Source organism: Gorilla gorilla, chromosome 22 (genome assembly GCF_029281585.2).
Source record: "Gorilla gorilla gorilla isolate KB3781 chromosome 22, NHGRI_mGorGor1-v2.1_pri, whole genome shotgun sequence".
Classification (NCBI taxonomy): domain Eukaryota; kingdom Metazoa; phylum Chordata; class Mammalia; order Primates; family Hominidae; genus Gorilla; species Gorilla gorilla.
In genome coordinates this window covers 46,617,684-46,639,220 of record NC_073246.2, presented here as the reverse complement: position 1 = coordinate 46,639,220, position 21,537 = coordinate 46,617,684, and the positions used below count along the sequence as shown (strand labels likewise).

At 45.4% G+C, this 21,537-nt stretch overlaps 1 protein-coding gene across 2 annotated transcripts in view; it reads left to right on the top strand.

Moving 5' to 3' along the window:
- UBE2G2 (ubiquitin conjugating enzyme E2 G2) overlaps positions 1–20,574 on the top strand; it is a 32,780-nt gene extending 12,206 nt beyond the window's left edge. For both annotated transcript variants that reach the window (XM_004062899.5, XM_063702588.1), the window contains exons 2-6: positions 1,492–1,527; positions 1,622–1,667; positions 12,178–12,296; positions 15,921–16,061; positions 18,121–20,574. In XM_004062899.5, the coding sequence (XP_004062947.1) occupies positions 1,492–1,527; positions 1,622–1,667; positions 12,178–12,296; positions 15,921–16,061; positions 18,121–18,233 (455 nt within the window). In that variant the 3' untranslated portion in view covers positions 18,234–20,574. The remainder of the gene's footprint in view (positions 1–1,491; positions 1,528–1,621; positions 1,668–12,177; positions 12,297–15,920; positions 16,062–18,120) is intronic.
- The last annotated feature ends 963 nt before the right edge of the window (positions 20,575–21,537 follow it).

The following is a 21,537-nucleotide window of genomic DNA, read 5'->3' as shown; positions in this document are numbered from 1 at the left end:
CTTTGCCTCTGGGCCATAGCTCTGTGTTCCCTCGAGTCAGGGTCTGTGTTGGCACAGGTATGCTTCTGGGCTCTCTCTTCTGCCCCATTGCTCAATTTAACTTTGAGCCAGTGCTGCGTTGCCTTAATTTCCATAGCTCTGTGAGGAAGGCTTGGTAACTCATAGATGAAGCTTTTTGTTTATTCTTTTTTTTTTTTTTTTTTTTTTTGAGACAGAGTCTTGCTCTGTCACCCAGGCTGGAGTGCAGTGGCATGATCTTGGCTCACTGCAACCTCCACCTCCCGGGTTCAAGTGATTCTCCTGCCTCACCCTCCCAAGTAGCTGGGACTACAGTTGCATGCCACCATGCCCGGCTAATTTTTCTATTTTTAGTAGAGATGGGATTTCGCCATGTTGGCCAGGCTGGTCTCGAACTCCTGACCTGAGGTGATCCACCCGCCTCGGCCTCCCAAAGCGCTGGGATTACAGGCGTGAGCCACCGTGCCTGGCCCTCTGTTTATTCTTTTTAAAGATAGTGTCTTGGCTATTCTTGATTGTTTGCATTTTTATATATCTTTTAGAAAGATATATATATGCCTCATATTCGGCAACTGTGCCAAACTCACTTTTACTAATTATCTTTAGATTCTTTTGGGCTTTCCTGTGTATATGGACATAGCATCTGTGAATAATGAGTTTTATTTCTTTTTCAGTCCTTATACCTTATATTTATTTGGCAAGGATTTATTAATTTTCTGTCTCTTCAAAGAACCACCTTTTGGTTTCATTGATTTTTTTTTTTTCTGTATGTTTTCTTACTGTTTTATTAATTTCCCCAGTCTCACTCTGGTTGCCCACTGGACTCCAGCCTGGGCAACCAGAGTGAGACCCTGTCTCAAAACTAAGCAACAAAGTAACCAGCAGGAACAGTTTGGAAAGACAGTTTACCCCTTATGTTTGCTTTTGCATTTGTAAAAAGAAAAAGAAAAAGAAAAGTCTGTGTTTTGTTGGTATAAAGAACTATTTGGGCCGGTGCGGTGGCTCATGCCTGTAATCCCAGCACTTTGGGAGGCCGAGGCTGGCGGATCACGAGGTCAGGAGATCTAGACCATCCTGGCTAACACAATGAAACCCCGTCTCTACTAAAAATACAAAAAATTAGCTGGGTGTGGTGGTGGGCACCTGTAGTCCCAGCTACTTGGGAGGTCGAGGCAGGAGAATGGCATGAACCTGGGAGGCGGAGCTTGCAGTGAGCTGAGATCACACCACTGCACTTCAGCGTGGGTGATAGAGTGAGACTCCATCTCCAAAAAAAAAAAAAAAGAAAACTTTGTGTAGTTGTTATCAGAACCGTTATTGTACTAGGTATTCACTTTGGGCAAACAGAATTTTCACTTGTTAATATGCATATTCTATGGTTTATAGGCTTATATATTTTGTAAAGGTGTTTTGTTAAAATGACAATGTAACATTTATTCTGTTTGGTAATGGTTTTACTTATTAATTTTATAGAATTAACACTGAATCCTCCGGAAGGAATTGTAGCAGGTAAGGTACCAAAGTTAACTTCCTTATAATTTACTTTTAATTGCCAAAGTTCCTTCAAAGTTAAAATGTTGTGAAATTTTTTCTCACCCTACAGGCCCCATGAATGAAGAGAACTTTTTTGAATGGGAGGCATTGATCATGTAAGTTAATCTTAGGTATACTAGTTTTTAGGGCTTTGCTGGAAGTCAGATGTAAGAATCACATCAGCAGTGTGACTGTGTCCAAAAGCATCAGCTGGAAAAAAGACTAAGTTCTCCAGTAATGCCCAGCTCTGGTCTAGGCTGCTGGTCTGAAAGCAGAGAACCTGAGCATTGATCCAAAAGAAATGAGTGTTTCCTTAGAGCCAATCAAAGGTTTAGTTATAATTATGTAATATATGTATCATATATTTGAGAGTTTTAAGGTGGTAATTTTGGAATGTTGTATGATCGTGGTTAAAATAACCTCAAATGGTGTAGGTGGCTTTGGCTTCCAGAAGTAGTCCCTTCAGGTCTGAAATTTTGACGAGAAAAGGGTCCTCAAAGATGTGTCTGACCACACCAGGCATGTTAGCGCAGCCTTGCCTGCCCTGCCTTTGGGCCAGGACTTCTTTTTCTTCTCCTGTCCTCCCAGTTCGTATCTGCCTGTGCTGCATCTCCTTTTTCTGTTGCCTCGTCTGGACCTGTTGGCCTTGTGTCGTTTCTGACCCAAGACATGGCTTAGTAAGTGAGCAGTGTGGTTCTGGGATTCATGGCATTTAACTTAGGGTGACGTTGCTTGGAAAGAGAAACACATGGACGCCTGATTTTAGAGTGTTCTATGGCCTTGACTCACTTTGCTTTTTCTTCTTTCTACCTTAGATGTGCAATTTTTGGCCATTCTTTGTGTATTTTCAGCAAAGTGAGGTTAAGTAAAATTTAAGAAGTTGAAATTTGTAATCAGTCTCTGTTTTCTTTCTTTTCTTTTTCTTTCTTTCTTTCTTTTTTTTTTTTTGAGATGGAGTTTCGCCCTTGTTGCCCAGGCTGGAGTGCGGTGGCACGACCTTGGCTCACTGCAACTTCTGCCCCCTGGGTTCAAGCGATTCTCCTGCCTCAACCTCCCTAGTAGCTGGGATTACAGGTACCCACCACCGTGCCTGGCTAATTTTTGTATTTTTAGTAGAGACAGGGTTTCCCCATGTTGGCCAGGCTGGTCTCGAACTCCTGACCTCAGGTGTTCCGCCTGCCTTGGCCTCCCAGAGTGCTGGGATAACAGGTGTGAGCCACCGTGCCAAGCCCAGTCTTTGTTTTCTCATTAGTGAGGTCTTTTAATTTGCAGCAAGGTCTCGGGTTGGATTTTGTTGCATTGAGAAGTGCTCTAGAGGGCAAGGACCGGAAAAGTGAGGGCTGTGAAACAAGTGTGGGCTCTGGCTTGAGGTGATCTTAAGCTTCATGATGCCTTTGGAGTTCGCCAGTTGCTTGGATCACATTAATTCTTAATGCTCTATGGGTTGGTCTGAGAAACAGATTGCAGCTAAGTGTTGTCTGTGGAGGTTAAATTGATATGAAAATTAGTATTTTGGATAAACAAAATGTTTTTAAAAAATCATCAAACGCTATTCAGATGGTACAGCACGCCTGCCATTTCCTGATCATTTGTAATATCCTAATTGCTTGGGCCTATGGCACACGTTTTTTCGGTGTCTGAAGGTTTCTGGAATCTGTGTTTGTGTGTAATGTGGCCCCCAAGGCAGTTATGAGATGGATGGCGAGTCCCACAGTCTGGGCTGTCCTCATTAGTGGACTGTGCGGCTGTATACTTGTATCAGGGCAGCTCTTTTTATTTCTGTAGAAGCAGGAGATCATATACATGAACTGATGTGTAACCTGCTTGTTTCATGTGTTAATGCAGGCGCATCTGCACTCATGCCAGCGGGGCAGCACGCCTGCTGCAGGGGCTCAGAGTGGCGGGAGGCCTGTCTATGCGTAGAGGTTGAAGGCGCCTGTCGTGTCTGCAGTATTTGGGGGGTGTTGGCTCCTCAGTAGGCCTATTTGGAAGCTCATTAAAGGAACAGTTGAGCTGTCCAGTGTGGTTTTAAAAAAATGTTCATTGTTAAAAATCGATTAGGGTAACTATTACCAATTTTAAATAAACAGTGTAAAATTAAACCAATATTTTGAAAACCTGTCTTAAAAAGTAATTAGAACTATTTTTAGTTAGAGCACTTCTGTGTTTAAACAAGGCTTTTTGCATTAGTTTGGAATTCCCCTGCTTGAAGATCCTAGTGAGTTTGTGGGTTTTGGTCCTGTTCCAGACCCTTCACAAACAAGAGGCCGTTTACAAGTGCACTTAAAACGCCTATTAGGGAATTAACTGTCCTCCCATCGATTTGTCTCACCCTGCTATTTTGGCAGACATCTGGCCAAGTCTTTGCTCCTTGGTGATAAGTTTCTTCTTTTTCTCTTTATTCTTTGATGGCTTCCAGGGCCGCCTCTCTACCCTAGTATTTCTAAAACCCGGGCTTGCCTCACAGAAGTCGAACGGCTGTTGGTTTTTGCTGTTGTGCTTGCCTTAAGGGCCAGTGAAGAAAATGTCGTTTTAGATATCTAAGCAACAAACACTAAGTGCCTTTGATATATTAGGGCCCTTGTCTGAGGATACAGACATGTCAAAGATGCACTGAAATCTTTACCTTGGAAGACCAGGGTTGAGGGATTAGGATGGAGAATAGAACAGATTAGTGAATGAGAGGACTAAATAATGAGAGTCCGCAGGCTGCGTCTTTAAACACCGGGAATAACTCTGCTGACCCTGCCAAGCTCATGGTGGAGTCTGAGCCTGCGATCAAATCGAGCGTGGCTGGGATGGCGGCACACCAGGGGATGTGGCCACCGTGGCTGTGGTTGCTAGCATGGCCTGCTGCTCTTGGCCCAGTCACTTTGCCTCTCTTTGACTTATTTGGATCAAAACAGAGAGGTTTATCAGCATCTTCTAGACAGATGGTTACAGGTCTTGCCCAGCTCTAGGGCCCATGGCCTGTGACCCCATTGCCACTAAGCCACGGTGACGGGGGTGTACCTGCAGAGAGGGTGGGTGCCCTCTTTCATTGATGCACTTATGTGGGACAGAAGGAGTCCTAGACAGCTGTTCATCCCCAGTGGCCGGACAAGGCGTGGAGTCCTTTGGCCCTTGCTGTCCTCTGTGTCCTGCCCCAGCATTCCCAAATCAGCTGGCTTGGTGACCTTCTTGTCTGGTTCATGCCTGACTGCTGTCACCTCCCCAGCCCAGTGGTTCTAGAGGCTGTGGTGAAATAAGAAGGACCTTCCTTTACTCAATGGTGTGTTTGGGGCCCAGTTGGTGGATGGATGCTCCCAGGTTCTCCAGCTGGCTCATGGCAGCCAGCTTGAGGGCTCCCAGGCTGCCGCGGCTTCTACCAGGAGCCCTTCTCACACTGGGGGCAAGTGTCCGGGGCACAGCAGCCTCCGTTTATGTCCAGGTTTCTTGTTGACTGAAGACTGTCACAGGGCATCTCTTGGCAGTATTATGCCTTGCTAAAATAAACCCGAGATAATAAAATAGGTGTTTATAATTTGTATTGTATGTAATCTCACCATAGCATTTTCTTCAACAAAAGTGTTACAAAGATCCCTATATGAAGAAGTTATTGCCACATTCATTGCAGTAATAATAATAAAAAAGGAAACATCACTGTTCCACATAATTTATGGAGCATCTATATAGAGTAATGCCATGTAGCTGTAAAATAGTTCAGGTGGAATTTTCATCCTGGCATGGAAAGATGTATACAATATAAATGGAAAAGGCGGATTCTAGAATAATAGGTCTGGAACCGTCTGTCCGTCCTTCCTTCCTCTCCTCTCCTCCCTCCTCTCTCTCTTCCTTTCTCCCCTCCTTTCTTCCCTCCGCTCCCCTCCCCTCCCTTTCTTATGGAGACATGGTCTAGCTCTGTCACCCAGGCTGAAGTTCAGTGGCCTGGTCACAGCTCACTGCAGCCTCAAACTCCCAGGCTCAAACAATCCTCCCACCTCAGCCCCACAAGTAGCTGGGACCACAGGTGCACACCACCACGCCCAGCTAGTTTTTAAAATGCTTTGTAGAGATGGGGTCTTGCTCTGTTTCCCAGGCTGGTCTTGAACTCCTGGCCTCAAGCAATCCTTCTGCCTCAGCCTCCCAAAGTGCTGGGATTACAGGCAGGAGCCAAGGCACCCAGCCTAAACAGCTTTATTGAGATAATTTACGTACTGTAAGTTTTACCTGCATTAAGTATAAAAGTTAGTGGTTTTAGTAAATTTCTAGAGTTTTGTAGTCATCACCACAGTCCAGTTTTAGAACATTTCCAAAAAGATTCTTATGTCTATTTGCAGACAATTCCCATTCCAACCCACAGGCAATCCCTGCTCTTTCCTCTGACTATAGATTTGCCTTTTCTGACTTTTCCTATGTGTGGAATCATACACTGTCTAATCATCTGTGCCTGGCTTCTTATACTTGGCAGAACGTATTTGCAATTCATCCATGTTATATCATGTATCAGCAGCTCCTTCCTTTTCCATTCCCCAGTTGATGGACATTTGGGCTTCCTACTTTTTGGCTCTTTTGAGCAATGCTGCTGTAAACACTTGTCATGTCACACTGTCTGTATGGACATGGAGTTCATTTCTCTAGACCAGATATAGAGGTGTGGAATTGCTGGGGTGTGGAGTAAATTTGCGTTTAATGTTTTAAGAAACTATCAGACTATCTTCCTAGAGTAGCTCACCATTTTGCATTCCCAGCAGCAGTGTGTGAGCATTCCAGTTTCTCCACTTCCACACCAACACTGCTGTTGTCTGATAACAGCTGTTCTTGTGGGTGTAAAGTGGGGTCTCCTTACAGATTTGACTTGGATTTCCTTGACGACTAATGATGTCGAGCATCTCTTAATGGGCTTATTGGCCATTCATGTATCTTCTTTGGTGAACTTCAGAACTTTTCCCCATTTTTATATTAGGTTGTTTTCTTGTTGGTGGAATGTAAGAGTTTTTTAAATATATTTTGATACAAGTCCTTCATTAGACATAGGATTTTTAAATATTTTCTTCCAATCTGCAACTCTCCATTTTGTTTTCTTAATAGAGTCTTTTGAAACTAAAAAGTTGTTAATTTTGATGAAGTGTGATTTTGCATTTTTTTTCTTATATAGAGCATGCTTTTGGTGTTGTATATAACCTAAGGTTGCAAAGATTTTCTCTTATGTTTTCTTGTAGAAGTTTTGTGTTTTTTCACTTTTACATTTAGGCCTTTGATCTATTTTGATTGAGTTAGTGTCATGTATGGAGTTAGGTGGGAGTCTGTTTCATTCTTTTGTATGTGGTTATCCAGTTGTCTCAGCACCATTTGTTGAAAAGACAGTTCTTTCCCCATTGCATAATTTTGGCACCTTTGTCAAAAATCAGTTGACTGTAAATGCAAGGATTTATTTTTGGACTCTGAATTGCATTCCATTGATCTATGCCTATCCTTAGGCCATTACTACACTGTCTTGATTACTGGAGCTTCATGGTAAGTTTTAAAATTGGGAAATTTAAGTCCGCCAACTTTGTTCTTTTTCAAGATTGTTTACTAGGCCATTGCATTTCCATTACATTTTAGGGTCAGCTTGTCAATTTCTACAAAATGCCTGGTGGGATTTTGATTGAGACTACATTGAATCTTTAGATAAGTTTGAGGGATACTGCCATCATATCAGTACTGAGTGCTCTAATCCATGAACATGGACCGTCTCTCTGTTTATTTAGGGGTTTTAAAATTCTCAGCAATGCCATGATACATTTGAATTTTTAGAAATCCAGTTTTGTAGATTAGAGTATGTGAATTTATACACACATAGAGAAAAGCTGGAACAATAACCAAACTTAACTCTGGTTACCTCAAGGAGGTGATTTTGGGAGGGAGAGTGAGGGAGGTATTTGCTTTTTATTTTATATACTTCTGTATTTGAATATTTTCCAACGTTCTTATATTTTCCTAGTTAAATAAGGTCAAAGTTTATGTTGTAAAAGTGATTGTCTATGTTAGAATATACTATAAAGTTCTTATAATTGATGAACTTATTTAGTACACTTTATAGTTCAAATATGTTGGGTTTAAAAATTTTAAGAAACATCTATATTGCAAAAAATAATTAGGGTATGGCTGTAGATGCCTTTTGGACAGGTTTAACTGTGAAAATAATTATATGGAGCAAAAGCTATATTTGCCCCTACTATGATTTCATAAAATGGAAATGTTCCCCCTTTTCTTCCCAGCAGTTCTTAGCGTTGGTTATCTACCTGAGCATCGCCTGGGGTGCTTAGAACACCACAAAACAGAAAGGAAACTCAGGGGATCTCTTGGTTTAAACCAGAGCCAGGGCCCTGCTCTGGGGGTGAGGGTCAAATATCTCATCGTGGTGGAGACCAAGTGCTGGAGGAAAGTGCAGGAAGGCACTTCCCCAAATCACGGCTTCTTACAGCCTCGTCCTCTTGCTACGAGGGTATTGGGATCAGTTTCTATTTAACTCCTCACTGCCTGGCACGGCAACAAGCACAACCTGGCATAGCAGAGCCGGTGTCCTAGGGCTTTTAAAGTGCCCAGTGTGGGGGCTGTGTGTGCAGCCCACCGTGGTCCTGCTGTCCTGGGCATTAGTGGGGTGGGAACATTGGCAAGAAGCTTTCGCTGAACTGCAGAGCAGGGACTGAAGGAAGGAGACGCACCCAAGCTCAGATGCCAGGCGCCCTCATGCCCTTCCTGCTGGGTGCCCTCTGTCGATTCTGTAGTGTAAGGGAGGTGCATATCCTTCCCCCAGAGTGGAGGGTGCCCGTGAAGCAGTTTGCCCTTCCCGTCTCCAGCTCAGCTGGCTCCAGCTTTTGGAGGGCCATCGTCCCTTAGTCATCCACTTCAGGTTTTAAATACTGATGGATAAGTTTGCATTCTCTGTGATTTTGATTCTTTATCACATGTGCGTTGGAGACTTCTTGTCTATGTGCTGTGACAAACTTGATAAAGAGAACAGCAGCCAAAGCAGTCGGCTTTCCCAACACCTGCGTGCAGCTGAAGTGGCGAGCGCACCAGTTCCTGGAACACCGCTTGCCGGCGAAGCTCAGGGCACCCACTTGCCCTGGGTGCTCCATAAGGCACTCTGACCTGCCTGCTGCTTCTCTTATCTAGAAAGTAAGAAGTGTTAGAAAGGCAATGCAAAGAAGAACAATCTCTCCCTTGAGTTGAGTGTGGAAAGACAGAAGAGGCTGATCTTCGCTTTTCACTGGCATATAAGTGACCCACACTGTTGCTGAGGAATGGTCACAGCTCTGGGGGAGGACAGTGACAAGGCAGTTGTCCTTTGTGAGGAGGGAGAATTGCTAGTCAGGAGTAGGCCATGGGTGTTTTCCATATTTGCTTTTGTATCTAATTCACCCACAAGACAGCAAAACAGTCTGAGCTGTTGCAAGCGTGCTTCCTGTGTAGAGTGCAGGGTCGTTACGATGCTTAATCTAATGCTTGTCCTTAGCTCAGCTCCGAAAGAGTTTAGGTCATGATTTCAATCAATAAGGCAGCATAATTTGCAGGCTTTGAAAAATTTACATTTGCTTTGGATATATTTGTGTCCTCCTTGTTCTTGTTGTTTCTTTTGAAGATTCCCAGGTGAGGCCATCTTCGGTGAAAGAGAAGTGAGGTTGTCTGGGAGTATGGCAATAAAACTTGTCCAAAAACAGCACTGTGGCGTCTCCCACTCCTGGCTCGGGAGTTGCCTGGAAGGCATGTTCCATGGGGTCAGGCATGCTGCTGCACACCACTGCCCACCTGCCCTCCTGTCTGGGCGCCAGGCGTTCTAGAAAAGAGAAAGAAACCCCAGTTTCAAACCAGTAGTAAACCGGAGCATTTGCAAATAACTTTGATATTTAAGATGTGGGCGCACTTCAGGAAATGTTTGGTCATGCTTCTGAGGCTAGGAACGACCTGGTGGATTAAAAAAAAATTTTTTTAAAGAAAGCCCTATTATGAGAAACAAAGAACTGTTATCAAAGTATTGAGCAAATACCATTTGGCTCATTCCAAAAACACTAACCAGACATTTTTTCTTATTCTGGACTCAGAGATGCCAGAAATATTGAGTGCTGGCAAGCATTCCTGACATATGAACAGTGTTACTTTTAAAGATAGTATCTTTATGTGCCTGACTTCTGATTTCGCAGTTTGAACTGTGTTCTCTTAACTCTAATACTAAATTGATCTAGGACCTTGACTAACTCATTTCATCCTTGGATTTTCCAGCCTTGCTTGACAGTAAAATGAAAACCACAATCTTTGGTGCCCTTTCATCAGAGGGCGTGTGGAGAATGAATGGGTGGTGGTTATCGTTTGCTCTGAGCTCTTGTACTGGACAGGAGGCTCGGGGTGGCCACGCCTCACTCTGATACATGGTGTGTGCCCACCCTGTGTTGTGAAGGCGGGGCTTCAGGAATGTATTTGTTCAGGCCGTTGCAGGGGGAGCAGAGTAACCCAGGCTTGAGGCGTCCCCAGGCTGCCGGGCGCTGGGTGCCACTGTGGGCCGGGGGGGGTACTCATCCGGGCACTGTCCTCTCCAGCGTGGCTGTTGTACCAGTAGCAAGAGCTCATGCTCATGCCTCCCTCGGTGGCATTCCCTGTGCTGGTCATGCTGAGGCTCTGGGGACTGTCACACAGTAACTCCCCCCCAACCCCAGCTCCCCAAAACAAAGTGGCCATATTCACTATCTTCTTCTGAAAAGGTAGCAAAGACAGTTTTCAGAATCAAAATTTGTCTTTTAGATTGAAAAATCTTGTCTCCATGAAGCAATCACTGCTTTGTTCTCTTCTGACTGTTGCCCGCAGATCAGCCCTACCAGGGCCATGAGCCGTGCTGGCATCTGCTGTTGCTGCCGACAGCCCTGAATGCCGCCTCCAGGTGAAAGCTAAAGCTCTTCGTTCAGTTTCTTTTTGATTTTTGTCTTTTTCCTTTAATTATAGAGATAAATATTTCCAAATCTGTTGCTATTAATTTCACTGAACCAAGATAATTTTAAGATTTTTAAAACAAATTTTTACTTTTAAGAAATCTATTTTTTAACTGAAGATTTAAAATGTATATTTTTTTAAATTATTTTTTTCCTGTGCCATATCCTGGATTCTTTCTGAAGGCAGTAGGTCTGGTGTGGACTGTCCTCTGCTCATCCAGGCCTTGGCCCCTGCACGACTGTTCTTTCTGCCTTAGCCTTTGTTGTTAGAGGAGCAGAGCTGTTTATGAAGGGACTTGTTCTTTCAGTTCATAGAAGTAGAATGGGTTTACTGACTTATTTATTGATCTGATGAGTCACACCCAATGCAACTTCCACTGTTTCAGTGTCTGTCGCTGTCATTCAGCAGTCCTGCTTCCTTATCAAAGAAAGATGGTGCAAGATCTTTTAGAACTCCTCGGATGTGTGTTTTATTAATGTGATTTGTAGGAGAAGAGGAGTTTGTCCCTGGTGTGAAGGTACAGGCATAGTGGCTGACACTCTTCCTCTCCTGTGGCCATCATGCCTTGAACTGTTGGTCAAGATAGTGTTAATTTATACTTGTTGGGTTTTAAACCTTAGGCAGGATTTCTGAAATGGTTTCATCTATTTCTTCCATTTACACGTGAGGAAAGTATAGGTCCAGGGAGACTCACGTGCCTGTGTCTGTGCCCATGACGGGGAGTTGCTCCAATGTTGCATCAGTGGGATGAGGCACAGCACGTGGGCCTGCAGGTGCAGCCTGGAGTGGTGGTGCCTGTGTGCCTAGCCTTTCACCGAGCGTGCAGCAGGGATCACATGTGCTCTTCATCTGCTTCTTGAAGGTTGCAAAGATGCCTTCTTGGGCACGTTTAAAAATTAAAAATCACCTTTGAGATACAACTCTTAGCCCCACATCTGTTGAAATACAATGGAATCTTGCTATACCCTGTGCCGTAATTCATACCCTTATCCTAAAACGTGATTGTACCACATCTGCAGAAAAAACTCCCAGATCTTAGAGCATTGACATTAGTTCTTTTCTCTGATCCCCTTCTTATCAAGAGGTTCTGCTGCTTGACTCTTAACCTTTATAAATGTGAAAACTGCCTGGAATTCAGTCTTTGTACTTGTACCTAAGATTTAGACCAGATTGAAACAGGAGAATGGGACATTGCTTTCCACTGAGAAGAGAGTACCAATTCATTGTTACTTAGATAATCTTTTCGTGTGCATTTTTATTATTTATTTTTATTTTTGTTTATTTTTTGAGACGGAGTCACGCTCTGTCGCCCAGGCTTGAGTGCATTGGCGAGACCTTGGCTCACTGCAACCTCCACCTCCCAGGCTCAGACGATTCTCCTGCCTCAGCCTCCCAAGTAGCTGGGATTACAGACATGCGCCACCACACCCAGCCAATTTTTGTATTTTTAGTAGAGACAGGGTTTCATCATGTTGCCCAGGCTGGTCTTGAACTCCTGACCTCAGATGATCTGCCTGTCTCGGCCTTCCAAAGTGCTGGGATTACAGGCGTGAGCCACCGCACCCGGCCTCACGTGCATTTTTAAAGTGGTAAAAATGTTCTTAACCCATTTGTCAATTGTGGTCGATGTTGAAAAATGTACTTTGAAGTTCAGTCTGCATATTTTATATCTTCTAGGGGCCCAGAAGACACCTGCTTTGAGTTTGGTGTTTTTCCTGCCATCCTGAGTTTCCCACTTGATTACCCGTTAAGTCCCCCAAAGATGAGATTTACCTGTGAGATGTTTCATCCCAACAGTAAGTGCTTTTGGAAGCAGTTTTTGTGGTACCAGGATAGGTACGGAGATAATATTATCAGCCACCTGAAATGTGGTATATTCTATATGTCTATGATGTAGATCTTTAGAAAACACTTCTTGTGTTTTGAAATTCAGCCAAGTAAGCATGGTGGTATTAAGCACATGATTTCAATTTTGAAGGTCAGTTTAATATAGATAAAAGACAACAGGCACCTAAAACCGGATGCCATTTGACCCAGCCACCCCACTTCACTGGGGAGGAAGTTTTACACATGGGTGTGTGCTCAGAAGGGGTTATGCTAATCTTTGTCAGTGTTATTTGTAATGGTGAAAATTTTGACTTAACCTGGGTTTTTAACACAAGAATAAATTAAGTTATATATTGTATTAGTCTGTTGTCACGCTGCTAATAAAGACATATTCAAGTCTGGGTAATTTATAAAGGAAAGAGATTTAATGGACTCACAGTTCCACATGGGTGGGGAGACCTCACAATCATGGCAGAAGGCAAAGGAGAAGCAAAGGCACATCTTAGTGGTGGCAGGCAAGAGAGTGTGTGCAGGGGAACTGCCCTTTACAGAACCATCAGATCTTGTGAGACTTATACACTATCATGAGAACAGCACGGGAAAGATGTGCCTCCATGATTCAGTACTTCCCACTGGGTCCCTCCCATGACGTGGGAATTATGGGAGCTACAATTCAAGATGAGATTTGGGTGGGGACACAGCCAAACTATATCATGTATGTTAGAATGTGGTGTAGATTTTTTAAATGATCCAAAAGAAGAATCAATGGTACAAAGTAGTATTTGTGTTATATTGACTGGGAAAAGCAGTAGCAGTGTTATAATTTCCTCTTGAAAAATAAATTCACATGTAAATGTATATATAACTGGAAAAGTAAGCACAAAAATGTTAAAAGTGATTCTTTTTTTGGATTGAATTTTTTTTTCCTTTTTGTAAATCTTTTTTTGCCCTAAAATTAATATATATTAATTTTAAAAGGAGGAAGAAAATAAGGTCATTTAAGTGAATTGTACTGTAGCTTATTTGAAAATGTGTCCAGTAGTAGGAATTGGAATTCCTGAACAGCTGTAGTTTTTATTTTTTCCTTTTACATTCCTTTTACATTCTTCCTTTTACATCTTTGCCATAGGGGTTTTCAGGACTACCCCCCCACCCCCGGCCACTTCCCTGGTGGAAATGCCGTCTGCCATTAGACTTGTTGTCCTAACCCTCGTTTAGGACTTCTCATTTACTGCAGATATTGGTACACATAGGTAGTGGGCGGCTGCCTGAGAGAGACCATTCGGTACTTCTTTTCTTATCTCAAAGCTGCTTCAGTCTTGTGTGCACAGGAGATGCTCAGAAGCGTGCCTTCTTTCAGGGAGACTGGCCATGCGCCTGAGTTAGATGATAACATGGAGGTTCATCACACGCTGTCTACTCGAGTGTGTTTTTGGAATTCTCCATAATAAAAAGTTAAGAAATACAATTGATAGGGAAGAGTAATTGAAGTAGTCAGTTTCAAATTGGTTAGCTATAAAATGCAACTATGAAGAGGATTGTAGGTAATTAAAATACTAAGATTGTATTGAGGAATATATTATTCAGAATAATACCTGTGACATGGCATTAGTGACAAATATGACCAATAAACTGATTACCTTATGTGACTATGTACTACAAGTGGTCTGATTATTATGTTTAATGTTCTGGTAATTATTTTTAATGCTCAGATAATATAGTTTTAAATTTTTGCCTTACTGTAATTGGATTATTTTGATTTTTTAAAAATTATCTTTGAGAACTATAGGTCTACCAATATCATAAAAACTAGTCAATAAATACTTTAAAAACAATTCAACACATTTACTGAAAGTTGCTGGTATACAGTGGTGAGCAAATAATAACAGACCTTCAGGAGCTTATATTCCAAGGACAGGGATGGACATTGATAGGAGAATCACACAAACAAAACGCAAAGTCACATCAGGAAGTTCCGGGCAGCACCTTGCAGAGGTGGTGGTTGGATGGACCATCTGTAGGGAGTGAAGCAGGAGTTACCTGAGTGATTCGGGGAGGAGGGGCCCTTCACATGTGCAAAGGCCCAGCGCAGGAAGTGACGGGAGAGGAAGGCCGGGGCCAAACTACCTCAGGCCTTTTGGTCAATACTGAAGGTTTTGATGTTTTCTCCTGGGAGTGGCGGAACTCCATTGAAAGACTCCAAGGGAGTGGCATGACCAGAATGATCTCTGACGGCTTGCTCTGGGTACAGTGCAAAGGACAGGTGGGAGAAAGCCAGGCAGGCCCTCGGCTGTAGTGGTCTAGGGTAGAGACACTGGCAACTTGGGAACTAAATGTGGGCACTAAAGATAAAGAGATGTGTGTGGATCCACGAGAGGTTTAGGACATGGCACTGCTGGGACTTGGTGAAGGAGGGGCTGTGGCAGGGACACAGGTGCTTTTGGTGCTTCTGTGGGTGCAGTGTCACCCTATGGGACCAACTCCTGGAGAAGGCAACACAGAAGTGGGAAACTTCCTGATTTTGTGGATGTGGATCTTAGGTGGACAGCCTGATGTCCAGGGCAAGTATGCATCTAGTTTCTTCCACTCTCCTTGAATGAGAAGTTGTGGTTCAGTTCCTGGATAGTAGAGCGTTCACCACTGAACGTTCACCACTGAAACAGTGGATGAGTGGAAACACATAGGACCAGGTATGAAAGACAAGACTGTTTGAAGGTAAGTGATCGCCATTAACATTTGTAAATTTTCATGAAATTCAGAGCTTATTAATTCAGGTGAGTTAAATAAATGTATTTTAAAATTGCTATTTCTATTATTGTAACTTTAATGGCTTTATAATTTTACAGTTGAGTCTATCTAGATGGATTACTGGATATCTGAGTATATATGGAGCCATCTGAGAATTCCTCCCAATTATATGTAAAAGAGGACTGATTAAATGCTGTGAATTGAATTTATTTCTCTTTATCAGACCTTGTGTATCTTTTTAATGATGATATTTGGTGGAAAGGGATTTGATTTAGACACATTGACCTACATTCCAGGTTGTACTGATGATAATTTACTTATTATTAGAGTAAGCTACCAAGAGAAATCCTGGTGCCTTTCTTTTTGTAGATATTTACATAATTCCAGTTGCCTTTATCATAGCCATGTGAACATATATTTTACACAGACCGGTTCAGGGATTTAATGATAGAATTAGAAATAGCTAAGGAACTAGCTCTGAAAAGTATTGTAAATAATCCTAATCACATTAGATATTTTGATAAAATATTTGCCAGATAACCTTTCATTTACTCTTTTTGTATATATTGCTTGAAAAAAAATTCATATGAAAGTGGATTAGACTACTACGGCTGATTAGAACTGGCTGGGTCAGCCTGGAGCCTGTCAGTGAGTGAGCAGGCCCCACCGGGATTCCTGCAGACATGAAGCGTGACACTCAGGGCCCCAGGCTATGCCCCAGCTGTGCAAACAGCTTGGTTGCTGTGTCTGCAATCTTTGTTCTCATTATCTGTGGAGCCTGCCCAAGCGCGGCGATGCCTCGGGCACCATTCCTGGGCTCACTTGGCTACCTCTGACCCTTGCAGTCTACCCTGATGGGAGAGTCTGCATTTCCATCCTCCACGCGCCAGGCGACGACCCCATGGGCTACGAGAGCAGCGCGGAGCGGTGGAGTCCTGTGCAGAGCGTGGAGAAGATCCTGCTGTCGGTGGTGAGCATGCTGGCAGGTAAGGCCCGAGCCTCCTGGCAGGAGCTGCTGTGGACACCCAGGCTGCAGGTGTTCTCCAGCCTTGCGTCATCCTGTCTTTATAATGTCCTTTTCCTCATTTGCAGTTAGTTTACACATGCTATTGCCATTTAATGTTATCTGCCTACACTTTTCCAATTGTAAGCATACCTTCTAGTACAGCCTGGGGTTGTATATTGTATTGTCGGCCATAATTGACTGGTCTCTGGTCCTTGATCGTCTTTTTCCCTCAGTAGGTGTTTATTGAGGACCCACTACATGCCACACACTGGACTGGGGGTGTAAAGCTTCGTGTGACAAAGACCCCAACTCTGTGTTCCTACGTTCTAGGGAACTGTCCAAGCCTACCAGCAGTTAGAGGCCAGTGGGATGCACCCTGAGATCAGACACATGCAGGGACTCTCGGGCCACTTCCTGGTGGGGCTGTCTGGGGTGTGTTTAGGACATGTAGGTGTTGATGAGGTAGGAGGGAGGGAATGGCGTTTTGGGGCAAAGGAAGCAGCCTGGGCTGAGGCCCAGAGGCAGGAGGTGGCTGACTTGATGGGGGCACTGCCAGCTCATTTTGGCTGGAGCCAAGGCTGCAGGGAGAGGAGCCCCAGCAGACCCTGGGGATTGGAGTTGGGGGTGTGATGTCCTGTGAGCTGTGCCTTCGAAGGGCCATCCTTGCAGCAGTAACCAATAGTGTGACGGAAGACAAACAGAGACTTTGTGGTGTTGCAGTAGCCTGGAGAGAAAAGAGAAGGGCTGAGTGGTCCCAGGGCTAAGAGGAAGGGGTGGGTTTGGGAGACCTTGAAGGTACAGGCTCTGGGACTCCAGGTTCTTTGTCTACCAGAGGTGCTGCTCTGGGTTCAGGAGACAGCAGGATTTGGGGAATAGTTTGAGGTGTGTGGGACAAGGGGCCTCCATCCACAAAAGGGGGTCAGACATGGGATTGAAGATGTGGGGTCATTTCTGGATGAGGCAGTAAGTGATGGAGTAGGACAGAGGGTGACAGCATAGCAGGGAGGGGTCTTCCAGGGCAGTCAGGAGGAAGGGTATGGGAAAGGAAGGCAGCGAGTCCGAAAGGAAAGAGCAGACCCAGCAGAGGGCCAGGGGTCGATGCCAGAGTGAGGCCACTCAGCTGTTCTCTGCAGAGCCTTTGGGTGCCGTGGAGTGGGGTCTAGAGGGATATGAGGTCAGGGCCTGTGACGTGAGTGTGTATCCTGAGAGGGCTGAGGCATGAACCCTCTTCATGTGCTGAGTGGAGGGAGCCAGGCCAGGGGATTGGAGATTGGGAGGGAGGCAGTGGCTCAGGCTGTCCTCAGATGTCAGCTGTGGGTTTTATCCTCATCAACTCTGCTCTGAACCGGTCCCCATGTGCATTCTGAGCAGCGCCGCCACCGCACTGCACAGCTGCTGCTTCAGCACATGTCATCCAGTTCTGGTGGTCTCTCTCCTTTCTGCCTTCCGGCAGGCCCTGGCTACTCCCTCCGTGCCTCCTAACTGCAGTTCTGCAGTGACTGCCAGTGCCGCTGGCTAGGGGGTGGGTCAAGTATCCTGGGGTCAGGTGTCTACCTTAGGCTGCACATTTGCTTGGGATTGTCTTGGTAGGAGCTGTGAGGGGCAGTTTTGCTGAGAGGGCACTCTGTGAGAGAGAAGCCACACTGCAGAGTGTCTTGAGAAAGGTGAAATAAGCAGCAGGTGGGCCCCGTGTAGCTTGTCCGGGTGCCAGAAGTGCAGTGGCCCAGGAGGCTGCTGCGGGAGGCCGTATGGGCCTGTGCTTAGGTGGTTGTCGCATGTTCACAGCAAGACAGATGACAACTTGTCCTGATGTCTTCAGACACTCAGAGCGCAGGAGTCATGAGAGTGGCTTTCGTTGAGACCTGCGTGGCCAGCACTCTAGGGGTGGGGCCGACCCCATGCAGTTCTCGGGTTCTTGTTTGTTTCTGGGACACAGCTCTTGAAAGCCCCCTCCAGTGTTTTAAATAAATGGGAGACCTTGCCAGGCTGCTTACGTATAAGACTCCCTTTTACATGGAGGGTGTTCCCTTTTCTTTCAGAGCCCAATGACGAAAGTGGAGCTAACGTGGATGCGTCCAAAATGTGGCGTGATGACCGGGAGCAGTTCTATAAGATTGCCAAGCAGATCGTCCAGAAGTCTCTGGGACTGTGAGACCTGGCCTCGCACAGGCGCACACACACCGCCAAGCAGCTCAGCATTCTCCCCCGGCACACTTAGTGACAGTGATGCTCTGTGCTGGTACCAAACAAGGCAGACTTGCAAGAACCACGGCATCTTTTTTTTTTTTTTTTAAACCTTTCCTACTTCAAACAGGCTTCTCTTCTGAAATGATGACTTAATGTCGAATATTGACAGCTTACTGCAGTTTTACAGTATTCCTCACAAAGGGCTTCAGGTAGATTATCAGAGCTGTCAGCACTACCTCTCCCCGCTGAAACCAGCAGTTCATGGCTTCCTGTGGATTCCCTCCCTCCCTGGAGTGTTGAGGGGGTTGTACCTGCCAGACTTCCAGGGGACGATGGAATACCCAGAACGCTCCTTCTGAGGAAATGGGGCCCTGTAGCTGCAGTACAGGGGAAGGGCCCGGCACCCTTTCTGGGTCCCTCCTGGTTCCCTGTGGGCCCCATGAGGAGTCCATTACTTCCTTTCTTCCTTCATATTTTACAGGCAGATGCTTTTCTTATAATCTAATTACATCTTTTCATTTGTTATATATTACAAACCATCACACTTAGAAATACTTCCAGGAAATGCTTTTTTGAAGTGTGAATTAATAAGAAATGGGGTAAATAGAAAAGAAATTTATCGCTGATTGGCCAGGTGCGGTGGTTCGTGCCTGTAATCCCAGCTCTTTGGGAGGCCAAGGCAGGTAGATCACAAGGTCAGGAAATTGAGACCATCCCGGCTAATACAGTGAAACCCCACGTCTGCTAAAATTACAAAAAATTAGCTGGGCGTGGTGGTGCACGCCTGTAGTCTCAGCTACTCAGGAGGCTGAGGCAGGAGAATCGCTTGAATCCGGGAGGCAGAGGTAGCAGTGAGCTGAGGTCCCGCCACTGCACTCCAGCCTGGGCAACAGAGCGAGACTCAGTCTCAAAAAGAAAAAAGAAATTTATTGCTGATCACAAGGACAAGACAGTTTTTTCCCGACCATACTCATCAAAGATTTACATTTGTATATTAGTAACTAGTGCATTACTAGAGCAGGTGCAGGTGAGGTCTTTAAAGTTTCAATGAAAGCTTCTTCTGGATCTACAGAAAAAAAAATTTTTTTTTCAATCTAAAAACTGGAAATTCTAGGGTTTTTGTACATTTTGGATGCACTGGGAATTTATTAGCACAAAATCATTCTTTGCAACTCAAAATTCAGAAGGGACTCTACCATATCTTAGCTCAGAGCACAGAGGAGTGCCTTATCCCCACACTTGATTGGGCTGTGGAGGTGGGCATGTGGGCCCCTGGGCCCAGGCTGGGGACAGAGCCCTTGTTTTGTGACTTAGGATTTTGATGTGGTTCCCATGTTCTCTAACAGGGCCAGCCGAGCAGCGCAGGCCAGGAGGCCACAGTGTAAGCAATAACAGATCTGCCACATGCAGAAGCAAATATCAGGCCTGTTGCACACAGGCGGCATTTAAATAGGAATTTCTATTTTTGAAATAAGGGATGGTCTATGAGGCATACAGTAGATTTGATGTGATCCTTTTCTCCCTCCCTTCCATAATGGATCGTGGTCTGTGTGACTGAACCCACACAGAGTGTCATGGGTGACAGTTTCTGGTTGAAGTAGCTCCACACTGGGCTTCTGTGGACAGCAGATTCTTTTCCTTCTCACAAGGGGCTCATTTAAAATTTGGAGGCTGGGTGCTGTGGCTCACGCCTGCAATCCCAGCACTTTGGGAGACTGAAGCGGGCGGATCATGAGGTCAGGAGATTGCGACCATACTGGCTAACAGTGAAACCCTGTCTCCACTAAAAATACAAAAAATTAGCTGGGCGTGGTGGCGGGCGCCTGTAGTCCCAGCTACTCTGAAGACTGAGGCAGGAGAATGGCGTGAACCCAGGAGGCGGAGCTTGCAGTGAGCTGGGATCGCGCCACTGCACTCCAGCCTGGGCAACAGAGTGAGACTCTGTCTCAAAAAAAAAAAAAAAAAAGGAACGCAGGGCAAGAACTCGTATTTGGAAGGAGATGGGGGAAAGAAGCGGTATTATACCTAAGTTGTATTTGCAGGCAAATGAGATGGAGCCCTCTCTGTAAAGAAGAGTCATTTGTGCAAGTAGACAGGGTCTGTGGGTGCAGGCCCTGGAGGGGCACACAATTGCCTGGAGGCTTCTGTGAGATCGGGAGAGGGAGGAGAGGCAGTCTCTTGACAAAATAAAGTATTTTTATTCATTTGTATTTATTAAATGAAAAAACAATCCCATGGTATCCCTGTTGTGTGGTGGAACCTAATCACTCTGTTGAAATAAAGTTCTGTGTTTTCCCTCCCCTGCAGTGTGTGTCCCTTTGTCGTATAGTCAGAGGAGCCTGTGGCCACTGCCCCCAGGGAGCACACCAGATCATCCCAGCTGGGATTCCTCACGGCGGGGGCTTTTCTGCAGACTTGGGTTAGCTCTGGCACGTTTTCTTCTGTTTCTGATCTCCCTTCCGTCATTCTGTGGTCTTCCTCTGGAATTCTCAGGTTAGTTGGGGTCTGTGAGACGGATGTGTTCACTAACCTATAAATGACATTTTGCAGCTTTTTCAGCAGATGCCATCGTATGAGTGGCACATTAGACCACTAGAAGCCAGCAGGCTGTTCCGACCGCGCTTCCCTCCTGCAGTTGCGTAGAAGCACAGCTCCCTGTCATCACTCCTCTGTGGTCCTCTGTGGTCACGGTCGGTTGCAATGAGACCTGCCTCTGCGTCTTGTTACTTAGCATGTCAATAAAGAGGCAGATTCCTGTGTCAGTGATTTGCTGTTTCTGTTTTGGTAGTTGGCGGTCAGCTTTCCTTTGTAATCCTGTGAGGCAGGGTCCCCAGGCTTCCCCAGGTGCTGGCGCCTCGTTCCCTGGGCTGGTTCCCAGGCTGCTCCTGGTGGGGTGCACTGGGCGAATGCTTCAGCACAGGCCCCCAGGCATGTCTGTTCTGCCTTTTGCCCAGTGTTCTCACTAAGCATTCTTTTTAATGAGTAAGAACTCTAATGTGATACTGAGTTGGGGTCCCCAAGACCACCCAGGGCAGCGATTCTCCAGGAGGACAGAGGCCACGCAGGTCACGGTAGTCACGGCTGTGATTTCCCACAGGGAGGACACTGAGCAAAATCGGCCAAGGGAAAGGTTCCTGGGGCCGAGTCCAGGGGCACCAGGCTCAGCTTTGGAGGCCTCTCCTGGGGTGGGGGTCACGCAGGACGCGCCTCACTCCCCTGCAAGCAGCGTGGGACGCTGCGTGTGCGATGTTGGGGATGCCCTGCCTGGT